Source organism: Dipodomys ordii, unplaced genomic scaffold (genome assembly GCF_000151885.1).
Source record: "Dipodomys ordii isolate 6190 unplaced genomic scaffold, Dord_2.0 Scaffold26, whole genome shotgun sequence".
Classification (NCBI taxonomy): domain Eukaryota; kingdom Metazoa; phylum Chordata; class Mammalia; order Rodentia; family Heteromyidae; genus Dipodomys; species Dipodomys ordii.
Genome location: NW_012267242.1, coordinates 12276423 through 12295061, shown reverse-complemented (window position 1 = coordinate 12295061; position 18639 = coordinate 12276423). Strand labels below are relative to the sequence as shown.

The 18639-nt window shown below is 44.1% G+C and overlaps 2 protein-coding genes across 3 annotated transcripts in view; both read right to left on the bottom strand.

The window, feature by feature from the left end:
- The window catches only part of Tuft1 (tuftelin 1), a 49235-nt gene extending 35902 nt beyond the window's left edge, over nucleotides 1–13333 (bottom strand). For both annotated transcript variants that reach the window (XM_013015399.1, XM_013015400.1), the window contains exon 1: nucleotides 13211–13333. In XM_013015399.1, the coding sequence (XP_012870853.1) occupies nucleotides 13211–13270 (60 nt within the window). In that variant the 5' untranslated portion in view covers nucleotides 13271–13333. The remainder of the gene's footprint in view (nucleotides 1–13210) is intronic.
- Nucleotides 13334–14958: 1625 nt separating this feature from the next.
- The window catches only part of Cgn (cingulin), a 30044-nt gene continuing 26363 nt past the window's right edge, over nucleotides 14959–18639 (bottom strand). Inside the window, exons 14-19 of the mRNA XM_013015010.1 lie at nucleotides 18362–18451; nucleotides 17817–17900; nucleotides 17610–17728; nucleotides 17227–17335; nucleotides 16734–16897; nucleotides 14959–16406 (exon numbers count right to left, since the gene is read on the bottom strand). Of these exons, the coding sequence (XP_012870464.1) occupies nucleotides 16265–16406; nucleotides 16734–16897; nucleotides 17227–17335; nucleotides 17610–17728; nucleotides 17817–17900; nucleotides 18362–18451 (708 nt within the window). The 3' untranslated portion in view covers nucleotides 14959–16264. The remainder of the gene's footprint in view (nucleotides 16407–16733; nucleotides 16898–17226; nucleotides 17336–17609; nucleotides 17729–17816; nucleotides 17901–18361; nucleotides 18452–18639) is intronic.

The following is an 18639-nucleotide window of genomic DNA, read 5'->3' as shown; positions in this document are numbered from 1 at the left end:
AAGGAAGGAAGGAAGGAAGGAAGGAAGGAAGGAAGGAAGGAAGGAAGGAAGGAAGGAAGGAAGGAAGGAAAGAAGGAGAAAAGAGAGGGACCTGGAAGATACCAACAAAAAAAGAAGAAAGAGAGAGAGAGAGAGGAAGGAAGGAAGGAAAGAAGGAAGGAAGGAGAAGAAAAGAGAGGGGGCTGGAAGATAGAGTACCTGCCTAGTAAGCCCCAAGTTCCAGCCCCAGTACCAAGAAAAAAATGTCCTAAATTATTCATTTAAGCTTCTTCTTCAATAATTTAGAGAAAGAGCCCATTATGTTAACAGTTGCCTAGCATACTTGAGGCTCTGGGTTCAATTGTTAGTACTAAAACATATTTTTTAAGATCCAGGGTAGCTCATACCTGTAATCCTAACTAATCAGATAAGACTTAGAAAATTGAGGTTTGGAGTTAGCCAGGGCAGAAAGGACTAAGAGGCTCTATCTCTAATTAATGAGCAAAATGCTGAACTGGAGGTGTGGCTCAAGTGGTAGAGTGCCAGCTATAAGTGAAAAAGCCAAGCAAGAGCACAAGGTCCTGAGAGTTCATGCTCCAATAATGGTACACACACACACACACACACACACGCACGCATGCACGCACGCACGCACAGAACACACTCAAGGCCCTGGATTCATTCTCTATCACCATCATCAATAACAAAAGAAAGATAACAAAGGGAGAAGTATAGATGTATATAAGTATAAAGAGAAGGCATGTACAAGTATAGACACAGCAAAATTTTTTGTAATGGAAAAACAGTAGAAACAACCCTAATGGCTCACTGACAAGCAGATGAATTCATTAGCTTTGGTATATTATAGCACAATGACCTACTGTTCTACCATGAAAATAAATCAGCTACAACAACATGCATTGACATTAATAAATCTCAAAGTCTATGTTAAGCAAAATAAAAAACCTACATAATATGATAACTACACAGAATTCAAAACATGCCAAACTAGGCAATATAGCATTGTGTGTGTGTGTGTGTGTGTGTGTAAAGTATTAACTGAAGCAGCAAAAAAGTAAACACAAAATTCTAGACAGTGATAAGTTCTGTGGAGGAAGCAGAAGATAATGATCTAGAAGGGCCCTTGGTTGCTTCAAAAGAATGGTAACCAGGTCCAGTGCCTAGTAGCTCCTAGCTACTCAGGAGGCTGAGATCTAAGGATTGTAGTTCAAAGCCAGACCGAGCAACTCCATGAAACTCTTATTTCCAATTAACCACCAGAAAACTGGAAGTGGTTCTGTGGCTCAAGTGGTAAAGCGCTAGCCTTGAGCTGAAGAGCTCAGGGACAGTGCCCAGGCCCTGAGTTCAAGGCCCATGACTGACCAAAAAAAAAAAAGAGTATAGTATTCAGCTGTTTATTAAGTTGGTTGTCAGTATACAGTTGTCCATTTTATTGTTATGTTTTGAAACCTTCCATATGTCCAAGTCATTGTTCTTGCTTTTCAGGAAAGCAATTTTTTTTTCTTCACATAAATTCTGCAGATACTTGGGCACTAGTGGCTCACACAGGTTATCCTAGCTACTTGGAAGGTAGAAACCTGAGAATTGTGGTTCAAAGCCAGCTCAAGAAGAAAAATCCCTCAGACTCTTATCTCCAGCAAAAAGCCATAAAGTGAAGGCAAACTGGTAAAGCACCAAGCTGAATAGAAAACTAAGTAAAGCATGAGGCCTTGGGTTTAAACTGCAGCACCAGCAAACATACACGTGTATGCACGTGCATGTACGCACACATACACACATATGCACACACACACAAGCCTGCAAATATTGTTCTTAGACCAACTGAATGGCAAGAATTAAAGATACTAGTAATACCAGAATTACTGAGAATGCAGGGGAAAAGACTAGTCTCACTGCATTGCAAATCCTTTGACCCAATTTAGGAATATATTCAAAGATACTGTGAAAACCAGCTGACTACAAAAAAAACTGGGGCTTAGTGGTAGAGTGCTTGTCTAGCATTCATGAAGCCCTAGGTTCGATTCCTCAGTACCATGTAAACAGAAAAAGCCAGAAGTGGCACTGTGGCTCAAGTGATAGAGTGCTAGCCTTGAGCCAAAGATGTTCAGAGACAGTGCCCAGGTCCTGAGTTCAAGCCCCAGGACTGGCAAAAAAAAAAAAAAATCAACAAAAACTGTAAGTAACAGCAATATTTCCTAATAGGTGAATTAATAGATAAAGTAACAAACACACTCAAGATAACATCAAAATATTAAGTATCATACTGTTGATAAACATCTAAGAACAGATAAGAAAATATCACCAAGAGATATTAAGCCCCTCCCCCCCCAAAAAAGCTGGGAATGGTGATACATACCTATAAACCCAGGTATTTAAGAGACTAAGGCAAGATAATCTTGAGTTCAAGGCCAGCCCAAGCTACATAGTGAGTTCAGGGCTGCCTTGGGCAACTTAAAAGACTATCTCAAGATAAAAAAGGGCTGGAGGGCTGGGAAGGTGGCTCAGTGGTAGAGTGCTTGCCTTGCATGCCTGAGGCCCTGGGTTCGATTCCTCAGCACCACATAAGCAAAAAGAAAAAAGCTGGAAGTGGCACTGTGGCTCAAGTGGTAGAGCACTAGCCTTGAGCTGAAGAGCTGAGGGACAGCGCCCAGGCCCAGAGTTCAGGCCCCACAACCAGACCCCCCCCAAAAAAAATTAAAGAAAAGGGCTGGAGACAAAGTTCAGTGGTAGTGTTTAACTAGTATATTCAAGTCTGTGGGTTCAGTCTCCAGTAATGAAGGAAGGAAGGAAGGAAGAGAGGGAGGGAAGGAAGAAGGGAGGGAGGGAATCAGACATCAATTCACAAACTATGATTTCTAGTTTATAAGCACATATATATACATACTCAAAGTTTTGATAATTGCCAACTCCTATAATAGAAATTACTGTATGTGGGATCTTGTTGGGCCCTCTCAAAGGGCTTTACATGAATTAACTCATTTAAACCTGGCAATAGTATTAATTATTATCAACATCCTCATTTTATAGATTTAAAAACTGAAACACAGAAGTATCTTGTTCAAGGTCATACAAGTATTCAGTGGCAGCCAGGATTAAACCTAAGTCCTGTGACTCATTTGGGCTCTAAACCACCATGCTACGTGACATTTGTTGAAAGTAAAAACATAGGTGTCAATAGCTCACACCTGTAATCCTAGCTACTTAGGAGGCTAAGATCTGAGGAACAAGGTTCAGAGTTAGTCCAGGTAGACAAATCTGAGATTTCACCTCCAATTAATCAGCAAAATACTAGACTGGAGATTCTGCTTAAGTGGTAAAGCACTAGCCATGAGTGGGCAGAATTTAAGCCCCAGCACTAGCGCATGTGTGTGCGTGAGTATGCATGCTAGCACGTGCGCACACACATGTACACACACACACAAAGTAATTACATAGGAAAGCATGGATTCATACACATCAAAGAAGAGTAGGAATAAGGCTTTTCTTTCTATATACTTCCATGGTATTTAAGATTTTGGCAACAAAAATGTGTCTCCATAATACTCCTATAATAAAACATACAAAGAGAAGGAAAAAAAGGTACTAAGCTTGGAGTCAGAGGTGGAGTGTGAACTCTAATTGATGTCTCTTAATCCTTGAGCCAACCATTTCATCTCTGGGCCTCAGTTTTCTCTCTGTAAAGTAGTAGTGATCTGAACCACACTGCCCACATTTTAGGCAGGGCCGGCAGATGCAAACGAGCAATGTGAAAATGCTTTGCAAACCATAAATCACTTCTCAAAGATGAGGCACCATTACTTTTCCCAAGCAGCTGTGCAGGCAAAGGGTGGGAAAAGCACATTATTTAAATGGAATTGAAGAAGAATTTAAGGCTCTCATCATCCTCTAGAAGCAGAAAATCCTGTCTAATCTACAAGGGCACCAACCTCACCCCTCAACCCCAACTCAGAATCAAGGATGGAAAACCTAGGATTTCTGTCTGATTGGTGCGATTAGTTGTTCTCTGAAGCTCATGACTATAAGCAGACTCCAGAAAGCCTTAGAGATACCTCAAAAATGTCTGGCAGGGTGGTCCCCACCAGGCACTCTGCGTAGAGCAAGAAGTGAAGTGGATTCTTCTTCTCTAGGGAAAAAGGAGTAGCACTAATCACAAGGTAAGCCACCTCTAACCTCATAAACACTTTCAAGGAGAAGCCAGCTACCTCTAAATTACAGGCAGCCTCTCTACTCTGTTCAAACAACTCTCCAGTGGTGACTCATTCCTCAAAGCCAACAGGGGGTAAACACATAGCAAAGGGCTTGGCGATCAAGACCTCAAGGAGAAGCATTAGGAGATAAACAAGGAGGCTCCTGGGAGATAAGCCTGCCAGGCTGCAGGGGTTCTCACACCACAGGTTTATATGTGAAAGAATAGACTCATGGGGGGGGGGGAATCTATGGAGTTGAGGGTGAGGGGAAGGAGTATAATGAGTGGGTGTTAAAACTAAGACTCTGGTTGCCTAGAATGCATGAAGCCTTGGGTTTGATTCCTCAGTACCACATGAACAGAAAAAGCCTGAAGTGGCACTGTGGCTCAAGTGGTAGAGTACTAGCCTTGAGCAAAAAGAAGATCAGGGACAGTGTCCAGGCCCAGAGTTCAAGCCTCAGGACTGGCAAAAAAAAAAGTAAGACTCTTGGTAAAGGGAAGGCAAGTACAGGAGAGGCCCCGAGCTGGAGACCCAGCACCTTGTATCCCCCTGTTCTCCAATCCTGTCTCCTTTCTCACCCCAAGTGTACAAGATCTCTCAAGCTAGAGTAGCAGCCACCTCAATTTGCCCACTCTGGAAAATGGAAATTGCCATCACCTTGTAATAACAGGCTCTGAGGAGGCCAGGAAGGGGAAACCCAATAAGGTCAAAGAAGAGGACCAGATGGATGGCTGGGTAATGGTCCTCTCCCAGGGGAAACACCCAACCCACCTGATGTGTAGGTTTGGGGTACCTGAAATTGCCTTCTACAGAAGGACCCTTCATTAAGTAGAAGACAATCACTCCACCTTCCAGCCAACAAAATAGGTATTTGCTTTTTATCTGACTGCCTACCCAGAGGCATGGGCTGGACACTCTATGCAGAAGGCTGAGCTGAGTGACTAGATGACATTAGAAAAAGGGATTAAAAGCTGGGTACCCAGGGCTCACACCAGTAATCTTAGCTACTCAGGAGGCTGAGATCTGAGGATCACAGTTCAAAGCCAGCCAGGGCAGAAAAGTCTGAGACTCTTATCTCCAATTAACTACCAGAAATCTTGAAGTGATGCTGTGACTTAAAGTAGTAGAGTGCTAGCATTGAGCAAAAGAGCTCAGGGACAGTGCTCAGGCCCTAAGTTCAAGCCCCACAACCAATGAAAGAAAGAGAGAGTTTGTGGCCCCAAAATTGCTGTTAAATGGAGAGAGAGGGAGGGAAAGGAAAGCAATCTGGGTGCTGGTGGCTCAGACCTGTAATCCTAACTATTGAGGAGGCTGAGATCTGAGGATCTCTCAAGCCAGCCTGGGGAAGGAAAATCTGCGAGACTCTTACCTCCAATAAACTACTCAGAAAAAGCCAGAAGTAGAGTTGTGGCTTAAAAGCGGTAGAGCACTAGTCTTGAACACAAAGAGGCTCAGGGACAGTGCCCAGGCCCTGAGTTCAAACTCCAGGACCAGCAAAAACAAATAAATAAAATGAAGAAGTAAAAGAGAAATGGGTGGTATTCTAAATAGTCAGCCTTTCTCATTAACCTGAAGCCCTACATGGAGGCCTGGCAGGGAGAGTGGTACGGGGTAAGGTAGGCTCCTGAACCTCATGCTAAAGGGGACACCCACTGCTGATCTAATCTTTCTCCAGGACACCTATTAGAGTCCAGGTAGCCTGCAATGAATGAATGGTATAGGAAGGTTCCTCAGAGAACTTCTCCAAAGGACTGCCAAATATGACTCTCCTCTCTATATTCTGACCAGCATGCCTTGTGTTTTTGCTGGCCAGTCCTATGGCTTGAACTCAGGGCCTGGGCACTGTCCCTGAGCTTCTTTTGCTCTAGGCTAGCACTCTACCACTTGAGCCACAGCGCTATGTCCAGCCTTTTCTGTTTACATGGTACTGAGGAATCCAATACAAGGCTTCATGCAAATTAGGCAGGCACTCTACACACTAAGCCACATCCCTAGCCCTTGCCTTGTGATTTGCTTTATTTCCCTTTTCTTCATCTATTCAAAACCATCCACAATCTCTTTGCTTCCCATTTCTGCTAGCCAGGCTTAAATCTGGACCACTAGCCTTCTTGGCACATACCTTTTCCCAATTAAACCTGTCCACCCATAGGAAACAAACACGTTGCACAAGACAGCACTGTGACCCAAAGCGGCACAGATCATAATTACCAGCAGGTGAGGAAGCTTGTCCCACCTGATCTGAGCACACACGTCTGCAACTGAAACCATCTCAACGCACACCTCCCTCCACCCTGGTGAAATATGGACAATGTTGGCACTAAATGCCTGGTGATTGAGTAACCCTCCTTTCTCAGATCCTCCCTTCAATCCTCCCGCAAAACCCAGCATTCCCCAAATTCCTGGCAGTCTAGGAGATGTCGGCTGCAGTGTTCCTGAAAGTGCCTGGCAACAAATGGGAAAAATGAGAAGATGTGAGGAGAAATTTATGAGTGTTGGTCAAGTCTCATGACTGCAAGAAACAGTCACCAAACTTGAAATGTTCCTCTCTCCACCCAGGTGTTTCTTCCCTACCCAGGTGTCACAGAGCCAGGCCCTCTATCATTTTAGAACTGAATCATTCCATTGGAGTAAGCACCAATGTTTCCAGATCAAGCCTCTCAAAATGCAAATGTTCTGGAACTGGAGGTATGGCTCAAGTAGTAAAGCACCAGGTAAGCAAGAGAGCTAAGTGAGAGCTTGAGGGCCTAAATTCAAGGCCCCATGCTAGAGAAAAAATGAAAAAAGCAAATGTTCTGACCCAGCAAGTCTACTCTCAGGTATCTCTCTCCAAGAGAAATGAAAACATATATGTCCACATAAAAACCTGCACACAGGGGCTGGGAAGGTGGCTCAGTGGTAGAGCACTTGCCTTGCATGCATGAGGCCCTGGGTTCGATTCCTCAGCACCACATAAGCAGAAAAAGCTGGAAGTGGCTCTGTGGCTCAAATGGTAGAGCACTAGCCTTGAGCTGAAGAGCTGAGGGACAGCGCCCAGGCCCAGAGTTCAGGCCCCACAACAGACAAAAACAAACAAACAAACAAAAAAAACCCTGCACACAAAATTTCACAGCAGTATTATTCACAGTAGCCAAAATATAAAAACAACACAAATGCTGATCATCATTTGGCCATGATGAACAAATCTATAATACAGTCAACAGAAGTCTCAGAAGTTTCTCAGTGATTATAGCACTTATTTAGCATGCTATAAATCCTAAATTTAATCCCCAGCACCAGAGTAAAAACAATAAATAAATAAAAACACTGTGATTTTCAGTTTGAAAAATGAGTAAGAACGTTATAATGCAGGTAAACCTTTCAAACAGCATACAAATTGAAAGAAGCCTGTCACACACTGATTACATTTATTTAAAATGTCAAAAAGTAAATTAGCCAGGCCTGGTGGCTCACACCTGTAATTCTAGCTACTTAGGAGGCTGAGATTTAAGGACTGCAGTTCAAAGCTAGCCCGGGCAGGAAAGTCCGTGAATCTCTCATCTCCAATTAACCATCAAAAAATCCAGAAGTGAAGCTATGGCTCAAGTGGTAAAGCACTTGCCTTGAGAAAAAACAAACACCTCAGGGACAGTTCCCAGGCCCTGAGTTAAAGTCCAGGACTGGCACAAGTGCACACGCACACACAAACACACAGAGTAAATTCATAGAGAAGGAAAGTAGGCTGGGAGTTACCTAAATCTAGAGAGACTGGAAGGAACTGGGAAGTGACTTCTTGTGGGTCAGGATTTCTATAAAGTGAAGAAAATGTTCTAAAGTTGAATTCTTGATGACTGCCCAACTCTTTAGAATATACTTAAATCCACTGAATTGTATACCTTAAACGGGCGAATCATATAAGAATTAATTTCAGCTGGGCACTGGTGTCTCCTAGCTACTCAGGAGACTGAGATCTGAGGATTGTGGTTCAAAGCCTGCCCAAGCAGTAAAGTCTATTAGACTCTTATGTACAATTAACCACCAGAAAATCAGAAGAAAGCTGTGATTCAAAGTGATAGAGCACTAGCCTTGACCAGGAAAGCTCAGGGACAGCACCCAGGCCCTGAGTTCAAGCCTTAAGACCGACCAAAAAAAAAAAAAAGAATTTCAATAAAGCTATTATAAAACAGATTAAGTTCATGGTAAGCTTTCCAATAAAATGGGGCTTAGGCAAGCACTGGTGACTCATGCATGTAATCCTAGATATTCAAGAGGCTCACATATGAGGGTTGTAAGTTCAAAGCCAGCCCAGGCAGACAAATCCAAGACTCTTAACTCCAATTAACTAGCAAAAAGCCGTAAGTGGAGGTGTAGCTCAAGCGATAAAGCACCAGCTTTGAGAAGAAAAAGCTAAGAGAGAGCACAAAGCCCTTAATTCAAGTCCGAATAGCAGCACGTGCACACAAGCACAAGCACACGTGCATGCATACACACACACACACAAACATACACACACAAACATACACACACAAGTGGGGCTCAGGAGAGGCTTGACATTAAACTATTTCAGCTTCTGAGGTCTCAAGAAAATGTCACCTGTTCCATGGTCCTAACTACAAATTCTAAATCTACCCAGCTGTTAGAAACCCTCTGACTAAAGCAAATCCAAAACAAAAGAAGGGTAATCCTGGTAAATTAGAGAGTATCACCTTATCAGAGAGCCCAGAGAAACAGTGTACACTAGTTGCACTGGTCAGAAGATCAGAAAAAGAGGAAAGGGCACTGAGAAGGATGTCAAAATATAAGCCCTGAACATAACTCTGTATAGAAGCAATCCTGGCTGAGTTAGAACTAGTAAAGGCCCTCAGCTCTTTGTCGTGGGTCTATCCACATAGGCCTCTCTTACCCTTGAGACCCTTATTGCAGAAGGACCTAGACTAATAATGAAAGAAAAGAGTAGATAAGAACAAACAAATGTCAACACAATAGGAAGGAGCAAACCCACAATACCTATGTGCCTCTGGTTATACAAAATAATATTTATTGGAATGAACTCTGGGAAATGGGAAAAAAAAAAAAAAAAGCAAACTTTGACCAAGCCAGAGAATTCACAGACTCTCGGGCTTGGGTGCCCACAAAAGGTTAAATTAGTCTAGTTCAAGTCAGTAGCAAACAGGAAATAGTAGTTAATATCTGAGCATTTACCATGTGCCAAGAACCATACTTAATGTTTCATATGTATTATCTTACTTAATCCTCATAGTATGATGAGAAGGGTGTAATTATTATCCCTATTTTACAGATTAAGAAACTGAGAATAAAGAAATGAAATTACCAATGTAATCTTTGGCAAAGGAAACATCAGAGCCCTAACTACAGCCCATCTTAGATTCCCAGAACCAGGTTTTTAAGTAAACGATGTTACTAATAGAAAGCTTAAAATTGTAATATAATCACACTGGGATTATGGTAAAGCAGCATGTAAGAGACAAGGAGTATAAATCTGCCTATAGCTCATTTAACAGGAAATCAATAAGTGTTGAAAACTGATACATCAAGCAATATCACGATAAACATTTTATTTAGAAAACATGGAGGTTTACACCAGACAAAACAGCTAAAGTTGGTAACTTATATGGAGCAGACTTGTAAGCAGAGGATTGTTATATTCTTTTAAAAGCTATTTAAATAAAATATGTGTGTGTATGTGTGTGTGTGTGTGTGTTGGGTTTTTTGGTCAGTCATGAGGCTTGAACTCAGGACCTGCGCACTGTCCCTGAGCTCTTTTGCTCAGGCTAGCACTCTACCATTTTGAACCACAATGCCACTTTCAGTTTTCTGGCGGTTAATTGGAGATAAGAGTCCACAGACTTTTGTGCCCAGATTGGCTTTGGACCACAATCCTCAAATCTCAGCCTCCTCAGCCGCCAGGATTACAAGCATGAGCCACCAACACCCACCTATATATAAAATATATATTAAAAATATTTTGAAAAGAAGAAGAGGAGAGAAGAGGAGGAGGAAGGAGGGAGGAAGGGAGGGAGATCCACCATGCCAAAGTCTAATGCCATGGACATTTGTTCTTTAACCACATAGCTTCTACTCTCCTCCGCTAGTAAGAATAATTGTTTTTGTTCTGGAGAGTATCCCTCAAGTGGTTGGTTAATTTAATCTTGTAGGTCTATCCCCAGTCAGGGCGGTAGGGATGTCAGGGAACAGTGGTATCCTCTTCCTGGAATCTTGGTGGCAAAAGATCTAAATACATAGATCCAATTCACCCAGAAATAAAAAGTTCCCTTTAGTTCTTTGTACTTACTTACTTAAAGTCTCAGGACTCTGGATTTCCTCGGTTTAGACTTTTAAAGTTTTCCCTTAAAGTTTGTACACTGCCCCATTTCCTTGTAAGAAATTATGTCTCACAGTAGGAATTTGTTAGCTGCTATTATAACCAAAGGAAATTCATGAAGATGTCTAATAAAAATGGGTTTGAGGTTTATTTGTATTTTATGTGCAATGTAACCAAAGGGACTTGCAAAAAAATACATTTTTCCCATCATATATATCACATATATACATATACATATGTAAACATATAGATTTGAAAGAAAAGTCCTGCTAAAAAAGTCTCCCCTCACCTAACACTTTGAGAATGTGAATTCTATTTATTTTTATTTATTTATTTATTTATTTTTGATGGGTTGTGGGCTTGAGCTCTGGGCTTAGGTGCTGTTCCTGTGCTCTTCAGCTCAAGGCGAGCACTCTATCACTGGAGCCACAGCGCCATTTCCAGTTTTCTAGTGGTTTATTGGAGATAAGAGTCTCACAAAATTTGCTGCCCAGGCTGGCTTTGAACCGCGATCCTCAGATCTCAGCCTCCTGAATGGCTAGAGGCTACTCAGGCGTGAGCCACTGGCGCCCAGCTTCTATTTTTTTTTAAATACTGTTCTTACTCCCACTACATTGATTTCAGACCCACTAGTGGTTATGGTGTGCAGTTTTCAAAAACACTGACTTCTTGTAGCAGTTACATCTACTTCCAACACTAAAAACAACCCGAGGTGTGTACTAGCCATATTTCCATATCAATGTGTGACTAAGGCACACAGCCCACTCATGGACAAACATTAACAGGGTCCCAGGGTCCTGAATCCCAGTAGACTGGGATACCAACTGTCTACACTGCCAATTCCAGGAGAGAGAAAAAAAATGTCTGTTCATTTATTCATTCACTTTGCACATGTGCTGAACACTTTTTGATGGTATGAATATATGGCAGGTTCCTGGGGACTGTCCAGAGCCATAAATTCTATATGCATGCTGGCTCAGAGGAGAGGAATCCAGGACAAAGCTTGTCTCCTGACTGATAGATTGTTTATCATCTCCTCCTCCCCTTCTTTAAGAGCCCAGAAATGTCTCCAGGATCTAGACCTGGGCAATGACTACTTCATTCCCAGCACAAGTTCAGCCTAGACAAAAGGAACAAAAGGGAATAAAGGGAATTTAGGGCTGCCCCATTTGCTACAGAGGCTTCTGGTTAGCTTCCAATTTATCTATGGTTATTCGGAATTCCTTGTTTACTGTTTTCCCACCTATTCTTTATGCCTAGCAAACATTAAGGAGCAAGATTCATTCTCAATGTTTTCAATGTCATGGTAGTAGACTTCTTTCTGGATCCCTTTTCTACAAGTAAAATGAAGCCCAAACAACCCTCTCCATTTATTTCACACTCCTTGCTCTTCCTCAAACCATTTTAAAACAGCAAGAGTATGGCCTAGGACTTGGGGCTGACATGAGAGGTGGAATTTTTTTTCTCTCCCTATTTCTTCAGCATCCCATAGCTGGGAAAGAAAAGAGAGTGTTGTTGCTCTACTAGGGTTGGACAGTAGCAAGACTTGCCATGTGGCAGAAATGGTGAGGAAACTGTTAACAAAATTAAATGATCTTCTGTACTCTAAACTTCAAATAAGCACCTATTCTACAAAAACTCTTTGAAGAAAGCTGGATTAAGTTCTACCTCAAGTGGCATGCTGAGACAGGCAGAAGAGAATCAAATGAGGGGAGCATACAAACTCCCCATCACTTTGGCTCCCATTTCACGCTTGCCTATTGATGACACACTACACACCTGTGCTGGGTTGGATTCCAGGCCTAGAGAACACCCAGCCATAAAGTACCTTTGCCACTGGAGAGCATATGGTCAACTTTGGGGCAGGAAGTCAGAGACTGAGGGAAACAAGGCAGACTTGCTTGCAGTGAAAAAAGAACACTCCCTCTCTCTTCAATCTTCCCTTAATCAGAAATTTCCCTCCTGAGGTCCAGGTCCCTTCCCTTCTCTCAGCCAGGGTTCTGAGAGATTCCCTACATCCATTTGCGCTGGATGGAATCAACACCAAGAAAACTGTCCCGGGAAGCGATCGGTGGGCCAGCAGAGCGAGAGGAGCAGAACAGCAAGGGGTATGGAGAAATCCAAGAGGCGACCACCGGGTGGAAGGCCCTGTCCCTCTTAGCATTTAAAGGTTAAGAGTCCCTGACCATCCTCCCAGTAATGTGAGCCCTACCGCCCCCAGCTGCGATTCCAGCTACTAGGATTTCACCCTTTACAACCTTTGCCCGGTACTGAACACCTGAAGCACCAGAAAATTCATCGAGGGGCCTCTGAGGTCACCAAGACCCACGGAAGAGCTTATTCCACCCCCACGAGGTCCAACAGAGCGCCGGGATCCCGTCTCTGGAGCTCCTTCTCCAGCGACCCAGTCTGGCTGCCCACGGGTCGCCTGAGTCAGGCGCGCCCAGGCGTGTGGCCCCAGCCCCTGGTCTCGCCCGCGCCGAGGCTCCGGCGGCAGCTGCAGGAACATCCCCAGCCCTGGAGCCCCAAGAACCCCCCAGCGCCACCCCGAGCCTCCACTAACCGCCTCAGGACAAGAGAAAAGAGCGAGCCGCGGGAGCTCCCCGAAGCCAGGCTCCAGGTAAATGTCAGTGAACTCGGCGCGGGGAAACCGGAGCGGTGGAATCGGAAACGCGGGAAAGGCGGCGTGGGCACGTTTCCTTACCACGGTCTGGCCTTCGGGGTGCACGTCCACCAGGGTACACCAGTTCCGCGTTCCGTTCATCTTCCCGCGGGGGTCACAGCGCACAAGCCACCCCTCCGCTCTGCTGTCCGGTTCCTACTGGGCGGCCGCACGCGGAACCTCCCTCAGGTATAGGCGCGTCGGGGGCGTGAGCGAACGTTAGCCACGCCCACCACATGCTGTTCGCCTACGAGGGCGAAGGAAAGGACAAAGTGGGCGGTGTCAGGAGCCTTCCGGGCACGCCCCATTTGCGCTGGTTGAAATTTACATAAAGGTGGGGCTTAGGAGTGACCTGGGGCTGCTTAACTGAAGTTTTTTCTGGGCTTCTGGTGGTGCTTTAATATACTTTTTTTTTGTGCTAGTCCTGGGGCTTAAACTCAGAGCTTGTAGGCACCTCAGGGCCTGAGCCACAATGACACTTCAGCTTTTTTTTTTTTTTTTTTTTAGTTAATTGGAGATGAGAATCTCATGGACTTGCCTGTCCAGGCTGGCTTAAACCACAATCCTCAAATTTTCAGCTTCCTGAATAGTTAAAATTACATCCTTGAGCCACTGACGCCTAGCTTCCACATTCTTTATTAATCTTACCTCCTTCCAACTCTCAGTGTGGGTTAGAGGGAATTTGCCCTATTTGTTCTTCCTGTAGCCGAGGAATTGGGGCCTGCACACACTTTCAGGCACTTGCCTGTTATAGGTAAACCAGCCTGTAGGCTTTGTAGAGCTGAGTAAATCTTTGCTCTATGATTTAAAAAGGCAGGCACTATGGGCCAGCTCATTCAGACTAACCTAAGCCAGTCTGACAGGTGCCCTTCCCTGGCAAGGCGCCCAGGCCAAAGGCAAAGCCAGCTCTGGGTGGGGCTTGTTTTGCAGAAGCTATTATACCAAAGCTACCCTTATTTGGTGGGGAGAGGCGGGACACATCACCTTATAAGGAATTTGTATTCTAGACCAAGAATGATTCTTAACTTTGACAATGGCCTTTGATCCGAAGGCTTAGGGCTGAGATCTTGAGTGCAGAGAAGAGAGGGAATTGCTCACTGGGATCCTGGAGTTTCTTCCCAGCTTAGCTGTTCTGGCCAGTGGCTATTCCACTGGCCTATGAACTGCCTGGGCAGAAGGCAGAATATATCAGAAGTCTGGCTTCATTCTTGAGTGTGTAGTAGGTTTGGTGAACAGTTAGCTGTTTCTTCAAGCCAGCAAAGGCAAGGAGCAGTGATGCAATTTTTTTTTTTTTTTTTTGCCTGGGAGGTAAATACTGGGGATATCTTTGTGACCTCAGGAAATAAAACACAGTTCTGGACCGTTCCCGTCTAGCTCTCAAAGGAGGCATTTTTCTGGCCTTGCTATATTCCCAGAAAACCCAGAAAATAGTTTAGGAGAAAATGGAGTAACAGTGATGCATGCCTGTGAAATCCTAGCCACTCAGGAGACTGAGATCTGAGAATCAAGATTTGAAGTCAGTCCAGGTAGACTAATCCTTGAAATTCTCATCTCCAATAAGCCAGCAAAAAGAAGTGGGGGTGTGGCTCAAGTGGTAGAATGCCAAATGCAATTGGGGAAAAAAGGGAAAAATGGAGCTGCTATATACACTTCCAATTTTGATCTGCTCTAAAGGACCTCTTTAAAAAAATGAATGAAACCTCCAAAAGCTGTATAGTTAAACTAAAAGAGCTTCTTCCCAAATCTTACACCTTCAAATAAGCCAGGAAAAAGATGACAAAGATTCCATATGGTATATAATTTTAATATTTAATTTAAACCAAGGCTGGATTAGATGGGAGAAAATGCCTGATTTGTGAAATATAGGTTTTCTTTTTTAATCATGAAATTACAAATCATTGATGAGAAGAGCCTTCTTCTGCAGGTTCCCTACAGAACTTTCTTGGGACACACATGGTTAATAATCCCCCCTTACTCCCTCCTCCGGACCTAACTTGCCCTAAAATCCAAGAAGAAGTAAATTCTCCATTGCCTCTTCCTATTTCTGCAGAGGCAGCTCCAACTCTAGGCAAAGCCCTGAGTTGGGACCCATTCCTGAGAAAAGGAGGCTCCATTGGTTTTCTACTGAGGCTAGGTACATCTGGTCAGAGAAGCCAGAAGGAAGACTATAAAGACCGAGTCCTTGGCTTTTGAAACCTGTATAGACAGTTGCTAGAGTTCCCAGGTGCAGTTCCTTATAACCCACATCCAGAATAACAAAAGGAAAAACGGAAACCCTGAGCAGAACCACCTTACCATGGCTCTACCAAAGTCCCCCTCCCAGGAGCCCCTTGGCAGAATAGTCTCTGGACCAGACACTGGGGAAAGAGGGCAGGCTGAGGACCCCAGTTGGGGGAAGGCTGATCTTTGGAGAGGTATGAATGTGTAGGTATAAAAGGCAAGAAGAGCATCCTTATCTCCTCACCCTGGCTAAGGCACTGAAAGGAAAGAAGCAAGATGGGAAAGAAGCAGGATGCAGGGTCCCCTGGTCCCACTGGCTTAGAGAAGACAAAAATGTAGGGACTGGAGATGTGTAGGGACTACCATATGGGCCCCCATGACTGTGCAAAGAGAAGCATATAAGAAGTGGGCAGAACCACGCCTGCGTGTTCATTACCCATAACGTTCCCTTTACCTTGCTCCAGAATGGAAGGAAAATAAATTGTGGGAATCCAAGGAGCAGAATAGCATTGGGTATTTCCCTGAGCTGTAGGATTAAGGGCTAAAGAAATAAAGCTTTATATACATGGCAATTTCCATCTTCTTTTATCCTTCACAGTCCCCCTCAATCTGCTGTTGCCCATTCTTCCACAATAAGGGAGATGAAGAAGGAGTCAGCATCAACAGGAAGAGCTCAGCAGGCCTAAAATACCTACTCCTCCACTGGAAAGGCCAAGTCCATCCATCAACTTCACCCAGATCCCCTCCCTGTTTTAGGTCTGAATAACAGGATCACCCACAGGAAAGAGGAATCCATGGCAATCAGACCAAAGTAAGGCAGAGTAGGGCTGTCTGGATAGGCTTCAAGACTGATTCTGGACCTCTGAAGACTACAAGCTAACAGGAGCTGGTCTGCAGGTTGCTCTCTGTAAGCAATGATGCGATGGATGAAGGGTCGTAGACGCTGTCAAATTCCTCATCAGAGCTCAGTCCCTCGTGCTTGAGGGCTGACTCAGCCACTGAGCGGGAAGTTTTGCGCCTGAGTCAGAGAAAATACTGGTAAGTGAGGGGGAATAGATTGAGAATAGATTCATACTAAGGAATTAATTCTTCTAGGGCCTAGGGCCATTCACAAGATTACCCCACCAATCAGAGATCTAGAGAGATGAGGTAGAGGATGGTGGCTGAAATACTAAGAAATAATCATACTGGCTACCAGGCTGGAAGGTATGACCACACATGCACATGCAATGAATCCAAGGAGAATAACATCTTAGAGTATCTCCTCCTTCTCCAGCTCAGGAAGCACCATTCATTTCCTGTTCTATTGATCTCATAGAGCACAGCACAGAGGGGCAATCCATACCAGGCGTCCTTTTCCAGGGATTTGATCCGAGTATGGAGCTGTTCATTGACCTCCTGCTGCTCCTCCAGCTCACGCTGTGCCTTCTTCCTCAAACCATCCAGTCGCTCAATTTCCTCTTCTGCTTCATCCACCTGCCGCTTCAAAGCCTTCACCCTCAGGCTTAACTAAGAAGGATACCAAGTGCCCCCATTAGAAAAGCTACCTCATCTGTAACAATGATGAAAAAGGATAATTGCCCCTGGAAAAAAATGTGTGACTATGAGCAAATTTCCTTGCCTCGGAAGGTTGTTTTGGAAATTAAATGAATTCAGATATAACACTTAGAGAAAATAGTACCCAATATATAAGCTATGACTCTTCTAGTCCCTTCAATCCAAGCTTTGACTTTCTATAAGGAAATCCAAAGTTTGGAAGACCTATGAGAGATCCAGGTCTTCTATGATCTTCAGGGAAATGCATAATACATACCTGTGCTGCAATTGCTTGGCCTCACCTGATCTTTCTGGTCATTGACATGCTGCCGCTCATCATCAATTTGGATTGTCAACTCTTTAACTCTCCTCTCCAGTTTTCGGTTGGTGGACTGTAGAACTGTCTTCTCCCTAACAGAGTGAAAAAGAAAGAAACTTTACTTGGTCCCTTACTGCCTCTTAAGCATTTTCTCAGTCATGAACTCCATCGGTATATTAGGAAGCATCCATGGAAAATCTAAAGAACCAGAGAGAAAGAATTCACATCTCAGAGTTTCTACAACTCTCTGCTCTGAATCAGAAGAAAAAAAGACTCCCTGAAGATGAAGCCAGGTTGGCTAGATTATAAGGCAGAAGGAATAAAACTGAGAGGGAAGAAGGGAAGGAGAGAAGAAGCTCTAATTACCTCTCTTCAGCTTGTAGCTTCTCTTGCAACAACTGATTCTGAGATTCAAGCTGGGAGAGATTGGCATTGGGCTTCTGGAGGCCTTCTGTGCTGGCCAACCGGGTCTTCAAGTCCTTGTTCTGAGGTAGAAAGCTTCCATGGTTAGCATTCCAGTAGGTCTTCTACTCACCATCTGGGGTCCACCTTCAAGATTCCCCTTCCTTTCACCTGTCTCTCCAAGGAGATTTTGTCACATTCCAAGTCTTGCCGAGTAGACCTCTCCTGCATGAGCTCTGTCCTCAGCTGATCCATCTAGTGGAAATATAAGAAGGAGATAGACCCGGCAGAGGTCTGAGGTGAACCAGCCAGCTGAATCAAGTAGGACAGGGTCCTGGAAATCGATCTCTGAACACTGAATCTTAAAACTTTCCAGGCAACTAAGAAATGGTTATTTATAAATGGAAGGAGCCATGGGACTGAAACTGTTTCTTTACTTCTACCAGCAACCAGCAGCCCTCTTGAACCAAAACAACTCTGACTCAGGTCAAAATAACCCAGGCCACCCCTTCTTCCACTTAAATTCTTGGCCTCTTTCCACCTCAAGAAACCTTCCAATTCTTCCAGAAGTACAGGAGACCTTAAAGTGGACTCAGCTATATACAGATTCTGCATCTAGAACTCTCCGGATCACAACAGATGGGAGGGAAGAATTGTCTTCAAGGGGGCCAATACGTTACACAGGGCAGATATGATGAAAGGTAAAGAAGACTCACCTGGTCCCGACTACGATTCACCCGGTCAGTTAGCAGCTCCACCGTGTTCTTCTCTTCATCTAACTCTGCTTCCAGCCGGGAGACTTTTTCCTATGGCAGACGGATAAAATTCTTCCCCAAATTCTGGATTGCCAAATTCAGAGCAGTACTTTCTCAAACTCCATAGAATTTCCTCTTTTGGGCTGGGAAGGTGGCTCAGTGGTAGAGCGCTTGCCTTACATGCATGAGGCCCTGGGTTCAATTCCTCAGCACCACATAAGCAAAAAGAAAAGTGGAAG